We start from the raw sequence: 20,249 nt of genomic DNA, 5'->3' as shown, positions 1-20,249 counted from the left end.
TGGTAAATACCCTCGGAGCCGTGGATAGACCAAACGGCAACGTCTGGAATTGGTAATGACAATTCTGTACCACAAATCTGAGGTACTCCTGGTGAGGATGGTAAATGGGGACATGCAGGTAAGCATCCTTGATGTCCAGTGATACCATGTAATCCCCCTCGTCCAGGCTTGCAATAACCGCCCTGAGCGATTCCATCTTGAACTTGAATTTTTTTATATATGTGTTCAAGGATTTCAAATTTGAAATGGGTCTCACCGAACCGTCCGGTTTCGGTACCACAAACATTGTGGAATAGTAGCCCCGTTCTTGTTGAAGTAGGGGCACCTTGACTATCACCTGCTGGGAATACAGCTTGTGAATTGCCTCTAGCACTGCCTCCCTGCCTGAGGGAGTTGTTGGCAAGGCAGATTTTAGGAAACGGCGGGGGAGGGGGGGACGTCTCGAATTCCAGCTTGTACCCCTGAGATACTACTTGAAGGATCCAGGGATCCACCCGTGAGCGAGCCCACTGATTGCTGAAGTTTTTGAGACGGGCCCCCACCGTACCTGGCTCCGCTTGTGGAGCCCCAGCGTCATGCGGTGGACTTGGAGGAAGCGGGGGAGGACTTTTGCTCCTGGGAACTGGCTGTATGCTGCAGCTTTTTCCCTCTACCTCTGCCTCTGGGCAGAAAGGACGCGCCTTTAACCCGCTTGCCCTTATGGGGCCGAAAGGACTGTACCTGATAATACGGTGCTTTCTTTGGCTGTGAGGGAACATGGGGTAAAAATGCTGACTTCCCAGCTGTTGCTGTGGAAACGAGGTCCGAGAGACCATCCCCGAACAACTCCTCACCCTTATAAGGCAAAACTTCCATGTGCCTTTTAGAATCTGCATCACCTGTCCACTGCCGAGTCCATAACCCTCTCCTGGCAGTAATGGACATTGCACTTATTTTAGATGCCAGCCGGCAAATATCCCTCTGTGCATCTCTCATGTATAAGACTGCGTCTTTAATATGCTCTACGGTTAGCAATATAGTGTCCCTGTCTAGGGTATCAATATTTTCCGACAGGGAATCTGACCACGCAGCTGCAGCACTGCACATCCATGCTGAAGCAATAGCTGGTCTCAGTATAATACCTGTGTGTGTATATACAGACTTCAGGATAGCTTCCTGCTTTCTATCAGCAGGCTCCTTTAGGGCGGCCGTATCCGGAGACGGTAGTGCCACCTTCTTTGACAAGCGTGTGAGCGCTTTATCCACCCTAGGGGATGTTTCCCAACATGACCTATCCTCTGGCGGGAAAGGGTACGTCATTAGTAACCTTTTAGAAATTACCAGTTTCTTATCGGGGGAAGCCCACGCTTCTTCACACACTTCATTTAATTCCTCAGATGGAGGAAAAACTACTGGTAGTTTTTTCTCTCCATACATAATAACCTTTTTTTATGGTACCTGGGGTAACATCAGAAATGTGCAACACATTTTTCATAGCCTCAATCATGTAACGTGTGGCCCTATTGGAAGTTACATTAGTCTCATCGTCGTCGACACTGGAGTCAGTATCCGTGTCGACATCTGTGTCTGCCATCTGAGGTAGCGGGCGTTTTAGAGCCCCTGATGGCTTTTGAGACGCCTGGGCAGGCACAGGCTGAGAAGCCGGCTGTCCCATATTTGGTATGTCGTCAAACCTTTTATGTAAGGAGTCGACACTTGCACGTAATTCCTTCCACATAACCATCCACTCAGGTGTCGGCCCCGCAGGGGGTGACATCACATTTATAGGCATCTGCTCCGCCTCCACATAAGCCTCCTCATCAAACATGTCGACACAGCCGTACCGACACACCGCACACACACAGGGAATGCTCTGACAGAGGACAGGATCCCACAAAGCCCTTTGGGGAGACAGAGAGAGAGTATGCCAGCACACACCAGAGCGCTATAATAATACAGGGATTAACTGAATTATTTCCCCTTATAGCTGCTATATAAGTTATACTGCGCCTAAATTTAGTGCCCCCCCTCTCTTTTTTACCCTTTGTAGCTTGATACTGCAGGGGAGAGCCTGGGAGCAATCCTTGCAGCGGAGCTGTGAGGGAAAAATGGCGCCAGTGTGCTGAGGGAGTTAGCCCCGCCCCTTTTTCGGCGGACTTCTCCCGCTTTTTTCAGGAATTCTGGCAGGGGTAATTTATCACATATATAGCCTCTGGGACTATATATTGTGATGATTTGCCAGCCAAGGTGTTTATATTGCTGCTCAGGGCGCCCCCCCCCCAGTGCCCTGCACCCATCAGTGACCGGAGTGTGAGGTGTGCATGAGGAGCAATGGCGCACAGCTGCAGTGCTGTGCGCTACCTTGTTGAAGACCGAGGTCTTCTGCCGCCGATTTTCCGGACCACTTCTTGTTTCTGGCTCTGTAAGGGGGACGGCGGCGCGGCTCAGGGACTGAACGATCGAGGTCGGGTCCTGTGTTCGATCCCTCTGGAGCTAATGGTGTCCAGTAGCCTAAGAAGCCCAAACTATCTCCAATCACGTAGGTTCGCTTCTTCTCCCCTTAGTCCCTCGCTGCAGTGAGTCTGTTGCCAGCAGATCTCACTGTAAAATAAAAAACCTAAAAATAAGAATTTACTTACCGATAATTCTATTTCTCGGAGTCCGTAGTGGATGCTGGGGTTCCTGAAAGGACCATGGGGAATAGCGGCTCCGCAGGAGACAGGGCACAAAAAAGTAAAGCTTTACTAGGTCAGGTGGTGTGCACTGGCTCCTCCCCCTATGACCCTCCTCCAGACTCCAGTTAGGTACTGTGCCCGGACGAGCATACACAATAAGGGAGGCATTTTGAATCCCGGGTAAGACTCATACCAGCCACACCAATCACACCGTACAACTTGTGATCTAAACCCAGTTAACAGTATGACAACAGAAAGGGTCTCTTAAAGATGGCTCCTTAACAATAACCCGAATTAGTTAACAATAACTATGTACAAGTATTGCAGATAATCCGCACTTGGGATGGGCGCCCAGCATCCACTACGGACTCCGAGAAATAGAATTATCGGTAAGTAAATTCTTATTTTCTCTATCGTCCTAAGTGGATGCTGGGGTTCCTGAAAGGACCATGGGGATTATACCAAAGCTCCCAAACGGGCGGGAGAGTGCGGATGACTCTGCAGCACCGAATGAGAGAACTCCAGGTCCTCCTTTGCCAGGGTATCAAATTTGTAAAATTTTACAAACGTGTTCTCCCCCGACCACGTAGCTGCTCGGCAGAGTTGTAATGCCGAGACCCCTCGGGCAGCCGCCCAAGATGAGCCCACCTTCCTTGTGGAGTGGGCTTTTACAGTTTTAGGCTGTGGCAGGCCTGCCACAGAATGTGCAAGTTGAATTGTGTTACAAATCCAACGAGCAATCGACTGCTTAGAAGCAGGTGCGCCCAACTTGTTGGGTGCATACAATATAAACAGCGAGTCAGATTTTCTGACTCCAGCCGTCCTTGCAATGTATATTTTTAAGGCTCTGACAACGTCCAACAACTTGGAGTCCTCCAAGTCGCTAGTGGCCGCAGGCACCACAATAGGTTGGTTCAGATGAAATGCTGATACCACTTTAGGGAGAAAATGCGGACGAGTCCGCAGTTCTGCCCTATCCGAATGGAAGATTAGATAAGGACTTTTATAAGATAAAGCCGCCAATTCAGATACTCTCCTGGCAGAGGCCAGGGCTAGTAACATAGTCACTTTCAATGTGAGATATTTAAAATCCACCTTTTTCAATGGTTCAAACCAATGGGATTTGAGGAAATCTAAAACTACATTTAGATCCCACGGTGCCACCGGAGGCACCACAGGAGGCTGTATATGCAGTACTCCCTTGACAAAAGTCTGGACCTCAGGGACAGAGGCCAATTCTTTTTGGAAGAATATTGACAGGGCCGAAATTTGAACCTTAATGGATCCCAATTTGAGACCCATAGATAATCCTGATTGCAGGAAATGTAGGAAACGACCCAGTTGGAATTCCTCCGTCGGAACCCTCCGATCCTCGCACCACGCTACATATTTTCGCCAAATGCGGTGATAATGTTTCACGGTGACTTCCTTCCGTGCCTTAATCAAGGTAGGAATGACTTCTTCTGGAATGCCTTTCCCTTTTAGGATCTGGCGTTCAACCGCCATGCCGTCAAACGCAGCCGCGGTAAGTCTTGAAAAAGACAGGGACCCTGCTGTAGCAGGTCCCTTCTCAGAGGTAGAGGCCACGGTTCGTCCGTGAGCATCTCTTGAAGTTCCGGATACCAAGTCCTTCTCGGCCAATCCGGAACCACTAGTATTGTTCTTACTCTTCTTTGCCGTATGATCTTCAATACCTTTGGTATGAGCGGCAGAGGAGGAACCACATACACTGACTGGTACACCCAAGGAGTTACCAGTGCGTCCACAGCTATTGCCTGTGGATCTCTTGACCTGGCGCAATATTTGTCCAGTTTCTTGTTGAGGCGAGACGCCATCATGTCTACAATTGGTCTTTCCCAACGGTCTATTAACATGATGAAGACTTCTGGATGTAGACCCCACTCTCCCGGATGAAGATCGTGTCTGCTGAGGAAGTCTGCTTCCCAGTTGTCCACGCCCGGGATGAACACTGCTGACAGTGCTATCACGTGATTCTCCGCCCAGCGAAGAATCTTGGCAGCTTCTGCCATTGCACTCCTGCTTCTTGTGCCGCCCTGCCTGTTTACATGGGCGACCGCCGTGATGTTGTCCGACTGAATCAACACCGGCTTTCCTTGCAGGAGAAGTTCCGCCTGGCTTAGAGCATTGTAGATTGCTCTTAGTTCCAGAATGTTTATGTGAAGAGACTTTTCCAGACTCGTCCATACTCCCTGGAAGTTTCTTCCTTGTGTGACTGCTCCCCAGCCTCTCAGGCTGGCGTCCGTGGTCACCAGGATCCAATCCTGAATGCCGAATCTGCGGCCTTCTAATAGGTGAGCCTTCTGCAACCACCACAGAAGTGACACCCTTGTCTTTGGTGACAGGGTTATTCGCAGGTGCATCTGCAGATGCGACCCTGACCATTTGTCCAACAGATCCCTTTGGAATATTCTTGCATGGAATCTGCCGAATGGAATTGCTTCGTAAGAAGCCACCATTTTTCCCAGGACTCTTGTGCATTGATGTACTGACACTTTTCCTGGTTTTAGGAGGTTCCTGACCAGATCGGATAACTCCTTGGCTTTTTCCTCTGGAAGGAAAACCTTTTTCTGAACCGTGTCCAGAATCATTCCTAGGAACAGCAGACGAGTTGTCGGGATTAAATGGGATTTTGGAATATTCAGAATCCACCCGTGTTGTCTTAGCACCTCTTGAGATAGTGCTAAAGCTGTCTCCAGCTGTTCTCTGGACCTTGCCCTTATTAGGAGATCGTCCAAGTATGGGATAACTAATACGCCTTTTCTTCGAAGAAGAATCATCATCTCGGCCATTACCTTGGTAAAGACCCGAGGCGCCGTGGACAATCCGAACGGCAGCGTCTGAAACTGATAGTGACAGTTTTGAACAATGAACCTGAGGTACCCCTGGTGTGCGGGGTAAATCGGAACGTGTAGATACGCATCCTTGATGTCCAAGGATACCATAAAGTCCCCTTCTTCCAGGTTCGCTATCACTGCTCTGAGTGACTCCATCTTGAACTTGAACTTTTTTATGTAGAGGTTCAAGGACTTCAGATTTAGAATAGGCCTTACCGAGCCATCCGGCTTCGGTACCACAAATAGAGTGGAATAATACCCCTTTCCTTGTTGTAATAGGGGTACTTTGACTATCACCTGCTGAGCGTACAGCTTGTGAATGGCTTCCAACACCCTCTCCCTTTCGGAAGAGACGGTTGGTAAGGCAGACTTCAGGAAACGATGAGGAGGATCCGTCTCTAATTCCAACCTGTACCCCTGAGATATTATCTGCAGGATCCAGGGGTCTACCTGCGAGTGAGCCCACTGCGCGCTGTAATTTTTGAGACGGCCCCCCACTGTCCCCGAGTCCGCTTGAGAGGCCCCAGCGTCATGCTGAGGTTTTTGCAGGAGCCGGGGAGGGCTTCTGTTCCTGGGAAGGAGCTGCCTGTTGGTGTCTCTTCCCTCTTCCTCTGCCTCGTGGCAGGTACGACAAGCCCTTTGCTCTCTTATTTTTGTAGGAGCGAAAAGGCTGCGGTTGAAAGGTCGGTGCCTTTCTCTGTTGGGGAGTGACTTGAGGTAAAAAAGTGGATTTCCCGGCAGTAGCCGTGGCCACCAAGTCTGATAGACCAACTCCAAATAACTCCTCCCCTTTATACGGCAAAACCTCCATGTGACGTTTTGAATCCGCATCGCCTGTCCACTGTCGTGTCCATAAGGCTCTTCTGGCTGAAATGGACATAGCACTCACCCGAGATGCCAGTGTGCAAATATCCCTCTGTGCATCACGCATATAGATAAATGCATCCTTTATTTGTTCTAACGACAGTAAAACATTGTCCCTATCTAGGGTATCAATATTTTCAATCAGGGATTCTGACCAAACTACTCCAGCACTGCACATCCAGGCAGTTGCTATAGCTGGTCGTAGTATAACACCTGCATGTGTGTATATATTCTTTTGAATAACTTCCATCTTTCTATCTGATGGATCCTTAAGTGCGGCCGTCTCAGGAGAGGGTAACGCCACTTGTTTGGATAAGCGTGTGAGCGCCTTGTCCACCTTAGGGGGTGTTTCCCAGCGCGCCCTAACCTCTGGCGGGAAAGGGTATAATGCCAATAACTTTTTTGAAATTATCAACTTTTTATCAGGAGCAACCCACGCTTCATCACACACGTCATTTAATTCTTCTGATTCAGGAAAAACTGTTTGTAGTTTTTTCACACCATACATAATACCCTGTTTTACGGTATCTGTAGTATCAGCTAAATGTAACGTCTCCTTCATTGCCAAAATCATATAACGTGTGGCCCTACTGGAAAATACGTTTGAATTTCTACCGTCGTCACTGGAATCAGTGCCCGTGTCTGGGTCTGTGTCGACCGACTGAGGCAAAGGGCGTTTTACAGCCCCTGACGGTGTTTGAGGCGCCTGGACAGGCATTAATTGATTGTCCGGCCGCCTCATGTCCTCAACTGACTGTTTAAGGGAAGATAAACCATCACGTAATTCCACAAATAAAGGCATCCATTCTGGTGTCGACCCCCTGGGGGGTGACATCTGCATATTTGGCAATTGCTCCGCCTCCACACCAATATCGTCCTCATACATGTCGACACCACGTACCGACACACACCGCAAACTCACAGGGAATGCTCTAATGAAGACAGGACCCACTAGCCCTTTTGGGGAGACAGAGGGAGAGTCTGCCAGCACACACCACAAAGCGCTATATATACAAGGGATATCCTTATATTAAGTGCTCCCTTATAGCTGCTTTAATATATATATATATAGCCATTAATGTGCCCCCCCTCTCTGTTTTACCCTGTTTCTGTAGTGCAGTGCAGGGGAGAGACCTGGGAGCCGTTCTGACCAGCGGAGCTGTGACAGAAAATGGCGCCGTGTGCTGAGGAGATAGGCCCCGCCCCTTTTTCGGCGGGTTCTTCTCCCGCTATTTTTCCAGTCAGGCAGGGGTTAAATATCTCCATATAGCCCCTATGGGCTATATGTGAGGTATTTTTAGCCTTGTATAAGGTTTATATTTGCCTCTCAGAGCGCCCCCCCCCAGCGCTCTGCACCCTCAGTGACTGCCCAGTGAAGTGTGCTGAGAGGAAAATGGCGCCCAGCTGCAGTGCTGTGCGCTACCTTATGAAGACTGAGGAGTCTTCAGCCGCCGGTTTCCGGACCTCTTCACGCTTCAGCATCTGCAAGGGGGTCGGCGGCGCGGCTCCGGGACCGGACTCCACGGCTGGGCCTGTGTTCGATCCCTCTGGAGCTAATGGTGTCCAGTAGCCAAGCAGCAAATCCACTCTGCATGCAGGTGAGTTTACTACTTTCCCCCTAAGTCCCACGTTGCAGTGATCCTGTTGCCAGCAGGACTCACTGTAAAGAAAAAAACCTAAACTAAACTTTCTCTAAGCAGCTCTTTAGGAGAGCCACCTAGATTGCACCCTTCTCGTTCGGGCACAAAATCTAACTGGAGTCTGGAGGAGGGTCATAGGGGGAGGAGCCAGTGCACACCACCTGACCTAGTAAAGCTTTACTTTTTTGTGCCCTGTCTCCTGCGGAGCCGCTATTCCCCATGGTCCTTTCAGGAACCCCAGCATCCACTTAGGACGATAGAGAAATATACTTTCTTTCTAGGAGCTCAGGAGAGCCCCTAGTGTGCATCCAGCTCAGCCGGGCACAAGATTCTAACGGAGGTCTGGAGGAGGGTCATAGGGGGAGGAGCCAGTGCACACCAGTTAGACCAAAAGCTTTCTTTTAGTTGTGCCCAGTCTCCTGCGGAGCCGCTATTCCCCATGGTCCTTACGGAGTCCCAGCATCCACTTAGGACGTCAGAGAAATAAGAATTTACTCACCGGTAATTCTATTTCTCGTAGTCCGTAGTGGATGCTGGGTACTCCGTAAGGACCATGGGGAATAGACGGGCTCCGCAGGAGACTGGGCACTCTTTAAAGAAAGATTAGGTACTACATCTGGTGTGCACTGGCTCCTCCCTCTATGCCCCTCCTCCAGACCTCAGTTAGGGAAACTGTGCCCGGAAGAGCTGACATTACTAGGAAAGGATTTGGAATCCAGGGTAAGACTCATACCAGCCACACCAATCACACCGTACAACTTGTGATAACTATACCCAGTTAACAGTATGAACAACAACTGAGCCTCATTCAACAGATGGCTCAGAACAATAACCCTATAGTTAAGCAATAACTATATACAAGTATTGCAGAAAGTCCGCACTTGGGACGGGCTCCCAGCATCCACTACGGACTACGAGAAATAGAATTACCGGTGAGTAAATTCTTATTTTCTCTGACGTCCTAGTGGATGCTGGGTACTCCGTAAGGACCATGGGGATTATACCAAAGCTCCCAAACGGGCGGGAGAGTGCGGATGACTCTGCAGCACCGAATGAGCAAAACAAGGTCCTCCTCAGCCAGGGTATCAAACTTGTAGAATTTTGCAAACGTGTTTGATCCCGACCAGGTAGCAGCTCGGCAAAGTTGTAAAGCCGAGACCCCTCGGGCAGCCGCCCACGAAGAGCCCACCTTCCTCGTGGAATGGGCTTTTACTGATTTAGGATGCGGCAGTCCAGCCGCAGAATGTGCAAGTTGAATTGTGCTACAGATCCAGCGAGCAATAGTCTGCTTAGAAGCAGGAGCACCCAGCTTGTTGGGTGCATGCAGGATAAACAGCGAGTCAGTTTTTCTGACTCTAGCCATCCTGGCAATATAGATTTTCAGGGCCCGGACTACGTCCAGCAACTTGGAATCCTCCAAGTCCCGAGTAGCCGCAGGCACCATAATAGGTTGGTTCAAATGAAACGCTGATACCACCTTAGGGAGAAATTGGGGACGAGTCCTCAATTCTGCCCTGTCCATATGGAAGATCAGATAAGGGCTTTTACATGACAAAGCCGCCAATTCTGACACACGCCTAGCCGAAGCCAAGGCCAAAGGCATGACCACTTTCCACGTGAGATACTTCAACTCCACGGTTTGAAGTGGCTCAAACCATTGTGATTTTAGGAAATCCAACACTACGCTGAGATCCCAAGGTGCCACTGGAGGCACAAAAGGGGGCTGAATATGCAGCACTCCCTTAACAAACGTCTGAACTTCAGGCAGTGAAGCCAGTTCTTTTTGAAAGAAAATAGACAGGGCCGAAATCTGGACTTTTATGGATCCCAATTTTAGGCCCATAGTCACTCCTGACTGTAGGAAGTGCAGAAATCGACCCAGCTGAAATTCCTCAGTTGGGGCCTTCATAGCCTCACACCAAGCAACATATTTTCGCCATATGCGATGATAATGTTTTGCGGTCACATCCTCCCTAGCTTTTATCAGCGTAGGAATGACTTCCACCGGAATGCCCTTTTCCATCAGGATCCGGCGTTCAACCGCCATGCCGTCAAACGCAGCCGCGGTAAGTCTTGGAATAGACAGGGCCCCTGCTGTAGCAGGTCCTGTCGGAGCGGCAGAGGCCAAGGGTCCTCTGAGATCATTTCTTGTAGTTCCGGGTACCAAGTTCTTCTTGGCCAATCCGGAACGATGAGTATAGTTCTTACTCCTCTCTTTCTTATTATCCTCAGTACCTTTGGTATGAGAGGAAGAGGAGGGAACACATAAACCGACTGGTACACCCACGGTGTCACTAGAGCGTCCACAGCTATCGCCTGAGGGTCCCTTGACCTGGCGCAATATTTTCTTAGCTTTTTGTTGAGGCGGGACGCCATCATGTCCACCTGTGGCCTTTCCCAACGATTTACAATCAGCTGGAAGATTTCTGGATGAAGTCCCCACTCTCCCGGGTGGAGGTCGTGCCTACTGAGGAAGTCTGCTTCCCAGTTGTCCACTCCCGGAATGAACACTGCTGACAGTGCTATCACGTGATTCTCCGCCCATCGGAGAATCTTTGTGGCTTCTGCCATTGCCATCCTGCTTCTTGTGCCGCCCTGTCTGTTTACATGGGCGACCGCCGTGATGTTGTCTGACTGAATCAGCACCGGCTGGTTTTGAAGCAGGGGTTTTGCTTGACTTAGGGCATTGTAAATGGCCCTTAGTTCCTGAATATTTATGTGTAGGGAAGTCTCCTGACTCGACCATTGTCCTTGGAAGTTTCTTCCCTGAGTGACTGCCCCCCAACCTCGGAGGCTTGCATCCGTGGTCACCAGGACCCAGTCCTGTATGCAGAGACACTCTGGCACTCGGGGACAGGGTGATCAACCGATGCATCTGAAGATGCGATCCGGACCACTTGTCTAACAGATCCCACTGAAAGATCCTTGCATGGAACCTGCCGAAGGGAATCGCTTCGTAAGAAGCTACCATCTTTCCCAGGACTCGCGTGCAGTGATGCACCGACACCTGTTTTGGTTTCAGGAGGTCTCTGACCAGAGATGACAACTCCTTGGCCTTCTCCTCCGTTAGAAACACCTTCTTCTGTTCTGTGTCCAGAATCATACCCAAGAACAGCAGACGCGTCGTAGGAACCAGCTGCGACTTTGGGATATTCCGAATCCGGCCGTGCTGTTGTAGCACTTCCTGAGATAGTGCTACTCCGACCAACAACTGCTCCATGGACCTCGCCTTTATAAGGAGATCGTCCAAGTACGGGATAATTATAAAACTCCCTTCTTTCGAAGGAGTATCATAATTTCGGCCATTACCTTGGTAAATACCCTCGGTGCCGTGGACAGACCAAACGGCAACGTCTGGAATTGGTAATGGCAATCCTGTACCACAAATCGGAGGTACTCCTGGTGAGGTGGGTAAATGGGGACACGTAGGTAAGCATCCTTGATGTCCAGTGATACCATAAAATCCCACTCTTCCAGGCTTGCAATAACCGCCCTTAGCGATTCCATTTTGAACTTGAACTTCCTTATAGAAGTGTTCAAGGATTTCAAATTTAGAATGGGTCTCACCGAACCGTCTGGTTTCGGTACCACAAACATTGTGGAATAGTAACCCCGTCCCTGTTGGAGGGGAACTTTGATCATCACCTGCTGGAGGTACAGCTTGTGAATTGCCGCCAGTACTACCTCCCTTTCCTTGGGAGTAGCTGGCAAGGCTGATTTGAGGTAACGGCGAGGGGGAGACGTCTCGAATTCCAGCTTGTATCCCTGAGATACCACTTGTAGAACCCAGAGACCCACCTGTGAGCGAACCCACTGGTCGCTGAAGTTCCGGAGACGGGCCCCCACCGCACCTGGCTCCACCTGTGGAGCCCCAGCGTCATGCGGTGGACTTAGTGGAAGCAGGGGAGGATTTTTGTTCCTGGGAACTGGCTGACTGGTGCAGCCTTTTCCCTCTACCCCTGCCTCTGGGCAGAAAGGACGCGCCTCTGACCCGCTTGCCTTTCTGGGGCCGAAAGGACTGTACTTGATAATACGGTGCTTTCTTAGGCTGTGAGGGAACCTGAGGTAAAAAGATCGACTTCCCAGCTGTTGCTGTGGACACGAGGTCCGATAGACAGTTCCCAAACAATTCCTCACCCTTATAAGGCAAAACTTCCATGTGCCTTTTAGAATCAGCATCACCTGTCCACTGCCGAGTCCATAATACTCTCCTGGCAGAAATGGACATTGCATTAATTCTAGATGCCAGCCGGCAAATGTCCCTCTGTGCATCCCTCATATATAAGACTACGTCTTTAATATGCTCTATGGTTAGCAAAATAGTATCCCTGTCAAGAGAATCAATGTTATCTGACAGGGAATCAGACCATGCTGCTGCAGCACTACACATCCATGCTGAAGCAATAGCAGGTCGCAGTATAGTACCTGAGTGTGTATACACAGACTTCAGGATAGCCTCCTGCTTTCTATCTGCAGGCTCCTTTAAGGTGGCCGTATCCTGAGACGGTAGTGCCACCTTTTTTGATAAGCGTGTGAGCGCCTTGTCCACCCTAGGGGATGTCTCCCAGCGTAACCTATCCATTGGCGGGAAAGGGTACGCCATTAGTAACCGCTTAGAAATCACTAGCTTCTTATCTGGGGAACACCACGCTTCTTCACACAATTCATTTAACTCATCAGATGGGGGAAAAGTCACTGGCTGCTTTTTCTCCCCAAACATAATACTCTTTTTTGTGGTAACCGGGTTAATATCAGAAATGTGCAACACATTTTTCATTGCCGTAATCATGCATCGGATGGCCCTTGTGGATTGTACATTTGTCTCATCCTCGTCGACACTGGAGTCAGACTCCGTGTCGACATCTGTGTCTGCCATCTGAGGTAGCGGGCGTTTTTGAGCCCCTGATGGCCTCAGACGCTTGGGCAGGCGCGGGCTGAGATGCCGGCTGTCCCAAAGCTGTTACGTCATCGAACCTTTTATGCAAGGAGTTGACACTGTCGGTTAATACCTTCCACATATCCATCCACTCTGGTGTCGGCCCCGCAGGGGGCGACATCACACTTATCGGCTCCTGCTCCGCCTCCACGTAAGCGTCCTCATCAAACATGTCGACAAAGCCGTACCGACACACCGCACACACACACAGGGAATGCTCTGACTGAGGACAGGACCCCACAAAGTCCTTTGGGGAGACAGAGAGAGAGTATGCCAGCACACACCAGAGCGCTATATAACAGAGGGATATACACTATACACAAAGTGAATTTTCCCCCAATAGCTGCTTATATCACAATTTTGCGCCTAAATTTATGTGCCCCCCTCTCTTTTTTACCCTTTCCGTAGTGTATACTGCAGGGGAGAGCCTGGGGAGCGTCCTTCCAGCGGAGCTGTGAAGAGAAAATGGCGCTGGCTGTGCCGAGAAAGATAGCCCCGCCCCTTCAGCGGCGGGCTTCTCCCGCTTTTTTTAATAATAATTATGGCGGGGGATTAGGCACATATACAGTTTTGAACTGTATTATGTGCATTTTGCCACTTAAGGTATACTAATTGCAGCCCAGGGCGCCCCCCCCCCAGCGCCCTGCACCCATCAGTGACCGGAGCGTGTGGTGTGCTGTGGGAGTAATGGCGCACAGCTGCAGTGCTGTGCGCTACCTTATTGAAGACCGGAGTCTTCAGCCGCCGATTTTCTCCGGAATCTTCCGTCTTCTGGCTCTGCAAGGGGGACGGCGGCGCGGCTCCGGGAACGGACGATCGAGGTCGGGCCCTGTGTTCGATCCCTCTGGAGCTAATGGTGTCCAGTAGCCTTAGAAGCACAAGCTAGCTGCAAGCAGGTAGGTTTGCTTCTCTCCCCTAAGTCCCACGTAGCAGTGAGTCTGTTGCCAGCAGATCTCACTGAAAATAAAAAACCTAACAAATACTTTCTTTATAGTGAACTCAGGAGAGCCCACTAAGTGCATCCAGCTCTGGCCGGGCACAGATTCTAACTGAGGTCTGGAGGAGGGGCATAGAGGGAGGAGCCAGTGCACACCAGATGTAGTACCTAATCTTTCTTTAAAGAGTGCCCAGTCTCCTGCGGAGCCCGTCTATTCCCCATGGTCCTTACGGAGTACCCAGCATCCACTAGGACGTCAGAGAAACAAGACAATCACTGAATGCTACATTGTTCTGCTGCAGCAGATTAGTAAGAACTACAAACCAATAACATTTATACAAAATGTATAAATAACTGTTCTCTGAATTCTCAGCTATCAGGATGGATGGGTTCAAGGATCGCTACATATATTCTACTCATGTCATGCTTTACATCTGCATTTATTTAACAATGCGGTTGCCCATAGAGGATATAAAGAAGACATTAAACATGGAGACTGCTCGGTGTCCCTTTCCGGTGCAGATAAAAGTATGGCGCAGAAAGTGAAGTGCTCCTTAAGTGCCTCTTTCACCTCCTCCTGACAGCTTCTTTAGCCATACCCTCTGACAGAGCGTGAACAAGAGAATGTCACATATAGTGAACCTGTATATACCCCATGGTACTAAATGGAACCCCAGTATCCCCTACAGACTACAAGAAAAGGATTTACCAGTAGGTAATTAAAATCCTATTTTCTGTTACGTCGTAGAGGATAACTGGGGATCCATTTAGTACTATGGGGAAGTACCAAAGCTCCCAAACCAGGTGGGAGAGTGCTGATGTTGCCACACAACTGACTGACCAAACTGAAGGTCCTCAGAGGTCAAAGTATCAAACTTGTAGAACTTAGCAAACGTGTTCGATCCCGACCAAGTAGTTGATCGGCAGAGCTGTAAAGCCAAGACACCGCGGTCAGCCGCCCAAGAAGAACCCACCGACCTAGTAGAGTGGGCCTGTACAGATTTTGGAACCGGCAAGCCTGCCATAGAATAAGCATGCTGGATAGCGAGCCTGATCCAGAGTGGAATTGACTGCTTAGAAGCAGGACACCCAATCTTATTGGGATCATAAAGAACAAACAGTGCGTCAGAGTTTCTGTGACGAGCTGTTCTATTTACAAACACCTTCAAAGCCCTCACCACATCCAAAGACTTTGAAGAAGCAGAAGTGTCGGAAACCACCGGAACCATAATAGGTTGGTTGATGTGAAACGCCAACACCACTTAAGGAAGAAATTGCTGACGAGTTCTGAGTTCAGCTCTATCTTCATGGAAAATTAAATAGGGGCTCTTGTGAGAACGCCCCCAGCTCCGACACACGCCTCACCAAAGTTAAGGCCACAGTGTGACGGCCTTCCACGTAAGATATTTTATGTCTACCTTCGGTCATGGTTCAAACAAGTCTGATTGGAAGAACTGCAGCACCAAATTGAGATGGTGCCGTGGGAAGCACAAAGGGAGGTAGGATGTGCAAAACACCTTTCAAGAAAGTCTGGACCTCAGGGAGAGAAGCCAATTGTTTCTGAAAGAAAATGGATAAGGCCGAAATATGGACTTTTATGGAGCCCAGCTGGAGGCCCACATCCACACCTGCCTGCAGAAAAGCAGGAAACGTCCCAGATGAAATTCCACCGCAGAATAATTTCTGCTCTCACCAAGAGACGTATTTCTTCCAACACGGTGGTAATGTTTAGACGTTACCCCCTTCCTGGCTTAGATCATAGTCGGAATAACCTTGTCAGGGATCCCTCTCCTGGCTAGAATCAGCATTTCAACTTCCATGCCGTCAAACGTAGCTGCGGTAAGTCTTGATAGACGAACAGGCCCTGTTGCAGAAGATCCTCGCAAAGAGGTAGAGGCCACGGATCTTCAAGAAGCATCTCCAGAAGGTCCGCGTACCAGGCCCTTCTTGGCCAGTCCAGAGCATTAAGTATTACTTGAACCTTTTCCCTTTTTATTCTTTTGTGAATTCTTGGGATCAGAGGAAGTGGAGGAAACACATACACCATCTGATAGACCCATGGAGTCATCAGAGCATCTACCGCCACTGCCTGTGGGTTTCTCTAACTGGAACAATACCACTTGAGCTTCTTGTGGAGACGAGAGGCCATCATGTCGATTTGTGGATATCCCCATTGACGTGTCAAGCACCTGAACACTTCCAAGTGAAGGCCACACTCCCCCAGGTGCAGGTTGTGTCTACTGAGGAAGTCTGCTTCCCAGTTGTCTACTCCCGGAATGAATACCGCTGACAAAGTCACAGGGTGTATTTCTGCCCAGAGGAAAATTGTTGACACCTCTGACATTGCTGCTCTGCTTTTCGTTCCGCCCTGTTTATGTACGTTACTGCCGTCACCTTGTCCAACTGGACATGAATGGCATGATCTTGAAGATATGAGGCCTGCAAAAGGCCGTTGTATATGGCCCTTAGTTCCAGAATGTTGATTGGAAGGATGACTTCCTGACTTGACCATCGTCCTTGAAACTTTACCCCCTGGGTGACTGCTCCCCAACCTCTGAAGTTTGCGTCTGTGGTTAACAGAATCCAATTCTGAATACCGAACCTCCAACCCTCGACGAGGTGAGAAATCTGTAGCCACCACAGAAGGGAGATACTGGCTTTTGGCGACAGATGGATCCTCTGGTGCTGTCCGGACCATTTGTCCAACAGACCGAGCTGGAAGGGTCTTGCGTGAAACCTTCCGTATTGAAGCATCTCGTAAGAGTGCACCATTTTTCCCAGAAGGCGAATGCATAGATGCACTGATATCCGGGTGGGTTTCAGGACATCCAGAACCATTGACTGGATTACTAACACCTTCTGCGACTCAGTGTCCAGTATCACTCCCAGGAATGGAAGCCTCCGTATCGGCTCTAGGTGAGATTTTGAAAGCTTCAGAATCCACCCGTGACCCTGGAGACATCTGGTTGAAAGACCAATACTGTCCAGCAACCTCTCCCTGGACGGCGCCTTTATCAGAAGATCGTCCAAGTATGGAATTATGTTCACTCTGTTTGCGGAGTATAAACATCATCTCTGCCATCACCTTGGTGAACACCCTCGGTGGCGTGGAGAGACCAAATGGCAGGGCCTGGAACTGGTAGTGACAGACCTGCAGTGCAAACCGTAGATAAGCCCTATGAGGCGGCCAGATCGGAATGTGAAGGTACGCATCCTTAATATCCAGAGACACTAGGAATTCCCCCTCTTCCAGATTACCGCTATCAGAGACTCCATCCTGAATTTGTACGACGATGACTTGAGGTTCAGAATTGGTCTTACCGAACCATCTGGTTTCGGTACTACAAACAAGTTGGAATAGTACCCCTTGTTTTACTGATGAGGTGGAACTGGGAGAATGACCTGAGTCAGTACCAGTTTTTGAATGGCGTACTGTAAAGTTATACTTGCCTCTTGCGAAACTGGTAAGCATGATTTTAAGAATCTGTGAGGTGGGAGCTCTTGGAACTCCAGTCTGTAGCCCTGGCAAAAAAGATCTATGACCCAGGGATCCTGGCACAACTTGTCCAGATGTGACTGAAGAATTTTTGCCAGGCTCCCACCTGCCAGTCTTCTAGGCATCGCGGTCCACCGTCATGCTGAAGGCTTTGAGGAAGCAGAGACTGAACTCTGTTCCTGAGAATCGGCAGTTGCTGGTTTGCGTGGTTTACCTCTTGCGCCTCTGGTGGCTGCAGAAGCACCTCTGTATTTGCCCTTAAACTTGGCTGTCCGAAAGGACTGTAAGTTTGAAGCTGAGTAAGCTTTCCTGGCTGAGGGAGCTGTGGAAGGAAGATATGTAGACTTACCCGCAGTAGCTTTGGAGATCCATTTGTCTAGTAGCCACAAGCCCCTGCGTGCTGACACTGCCATAGCAGTGGTGCGCGCATTAAGCAAGCCTCTCTCTTTTATGGCTTTCACCATGAAGTTCACAGAGTCCTGTATATATTGCAGGAGTAAAAACAATCTCCCAACTAGGTAAGGAATCTAATCCCTCAATTAGGTTACCTGACCATTTAGCAATGGCTTTTGTAATCCATGCACATGCAATAGTGGGTCTCTGGGCCACCCCAGCAGCTGTATACAAGGATTTGAGAGTAGTTTCAATTTTACGATCAGCCGTGAATTTTAGGGAGGCTGTACCAGGGACAGGCAATACAATTTTCCGTGACAGCCTGTACACTGATGCATCTACTATCGGTGGATGTTCGCATTTTTTCCTATCCTCAGGAGGAAAAGGAAAAGATGAGAGTAACCCTTTAGGGATTTGAAATGTCCCATAACCCATGAGTATTGAATTCCTTTGGCACAGGAAAAGTTTCATTTTATCAGGAATTTGCAGAACGTCTCTGATAGTTTCTATAAAAGCTTCTATTCCCTGTGACAGAGCAGCATCCCCCTCTTCTGAATCCCCCTCCCCCTCCTCCATGTCTGACCCTTCAGCGTCAGAGTCAGACTGCAGGACATGGGCCAGAGTTCGCTTTTGTTGACAAATGGTAGGGGACTGAGACGCTGGTTTGGGGACTGAGTCTCTGTTCACAAACTCTTAAGTATTGCGTCTCTTTCTCATTGCGGGACAATTTATTAGAAATAGTGGAAATCATTCCTTTAATGTAATCCCGCCAAGCTGGTTCAGCCCCGCTAACCTGGGTCTTTGCCTGACATTTGTAAATGTGACAGTACACACACACACACACAGGAATGGTTAAAAGCACAATTAACCCACAAAGAGCCCTTCTAGGGAGACACAAAGGTATAGTGGAGCCAGCACACAGAGCCCTTATCGCTAATGCCAAACTTAGCCACGTCGCAGACTAAGTACCCAGATTGGGGACTTAGTACACTAGTAATCGCACTCCCCCTGCTATGACCCCCTCGTACAGCTGAGGTAATCTGGAGTCACACCTGAGGAGCTGCGCGTCCCTGTTAGTCAGCGTCTGTGTCCACTGCAGAGGGAAAATGGCGCTGGTGAGCTGCTGGATCCTCTCATAGTGAATCCCCGCCCCTTCAATGGCGCGCGGTCTTCCCGCTTCTTTATACTGGCTGAGGTAATCTAGTGCTTAAATTGGAGTGAGATCCGTTTTAATGCTGTTTTTGCCAGTGTGGGTACTGTGTACAGTGACTGAGACGTAGTTGTGTACTGAGTCTGGAGACGCATTCCGCCCCGGTTAGAAGCCGTGCGTCTCCATACCCTCATGCCGCCATACTGGCCGGCGACCCGCTGACCAGGACGCCGGCTTAGTACTCACCACTCTTCATTCTTCTGGCTCTGTTAGGGGTGGCAGTGCGCTGCGGGAATGTACGCTCGCCGTGGTGGGGCTTGTGAATAGTTCCCTCAGGAGCTAGTGTCCTGTCAACAGGGAACGGGACCATTAACCCTTCAAGAGGTTGGGACGTTCCCCCCCACTAAGTCCCACGAAGAAGGCAAGCTGGTGCCAACCAGCCCTGCCTGAAAATAACAAGCAGAGAAAATAAATGCAGAACACACTTCAGGAACTTCCTTCAGTGTGACCGGCTTCTCTGGGCACATTTTCTAAACCGAGTCTGGTAGGAGGGGCACAGAGGGAGGAGCAAACTCTTAAAGTGCCTATGGCTCCTAGTGGACCCGTCTATACCCCATGGTACTAAATGGAACCCCAGTATCCTCTAGGACGTAAGAAAAATACACTTATGTCAGGGGAAACAGTAGATACATGTCTGCACTCAGTAAGAGAGCGCGAATCCTCATTTTCCATGGAGATACTGTCAGACACTCACTAGTATATATAACATTCAAAAATCAGTAGGCTGCGTACACTACACATAGGGCCTTGTGTGTCTCTAATACAAAAAAAAGTCTACAAAAGCACCTTTATCAATTTCACTGTAAAGTTCTATGGTAACTCACCCAGGTACACCGGCCCTCTATAAAGTATTTACAGATGACTTTTCCCTTCTTGTCTGCTCGATGGTGAGGCTTCTCATAGTCATTTCTGTACATCCCTCCATCCTAGACAGGAAAGAGTGTTAAAAGACCTTAACAAGGAAGCATAACAGATCCCTGCTCATCCCCATGAACAACTTGCAAATGTATGCTAGTCAAGAATTTCCTTGTGTATAATAATAATGTTAACAGCTTACTCCATCTTCTTCATAGTAATCATCATCATCGTTTCCTTTCCCTCTGCCTCTTCCTCTACCACGACCCATGCCTTTGAATCCTCTCCCACGGAGCCCTCTCCCCCGACCTCTATAAAATCCTGAAAGCAAGGATCACAAATGTAACTAAACAAGAGGGCAGCATTAAATACAACTAAATGCTGCCCTCTACCATCAGTCTTCCCCACT

At 49.3% G+C, this 20,249-nt stretch overlaps 1 protein-coding gene across 1 annotated transcript in view; it reads right to left on the bottom strand.

Moving 5' to 3' along the window:
- Positions 1-20,249, bottom strand: part of ZC3H4 (zinc finger CCCH-type containing 4) — a 196,456-nt gene that overhangs the window by 71,565 nt on the left and 104,642 nt on the right. The window contains exons 7-8 of the mRNA XM_063937644.1: positions 20,043-20,161; positions 19,810-19,911 (exon numbers count right to left, since the gene is read on the bottom strand). Coding sequence (XP_063793714.1) covers positions 19,810-19,911; positions 20,043-20,161 — 221 coding nt within the window. The remainder of the gene's footprint in view (positions 1-19,809; positions 19,912-20,042; positions 20,162-20,249) is intronic.

Source organism: Pseudophryne corroboree, chromosome 8, assembly GCF_028390025.1.
Source record: "Pseudophryne corroboree isolate aPseCor3 chromosome 8, aPseCor3.hap2, whole genome shotgun sequence".
Lineage (NCBI taxonomy): Eukaryota > Metazoa > Chordata > Amphibia > Anura > Myobatrachidae > Pseudophryne > Pseudophryne corroboree.
This window is presented reverse-complemented; position numbering and strand designations above follow the sequence as displayed.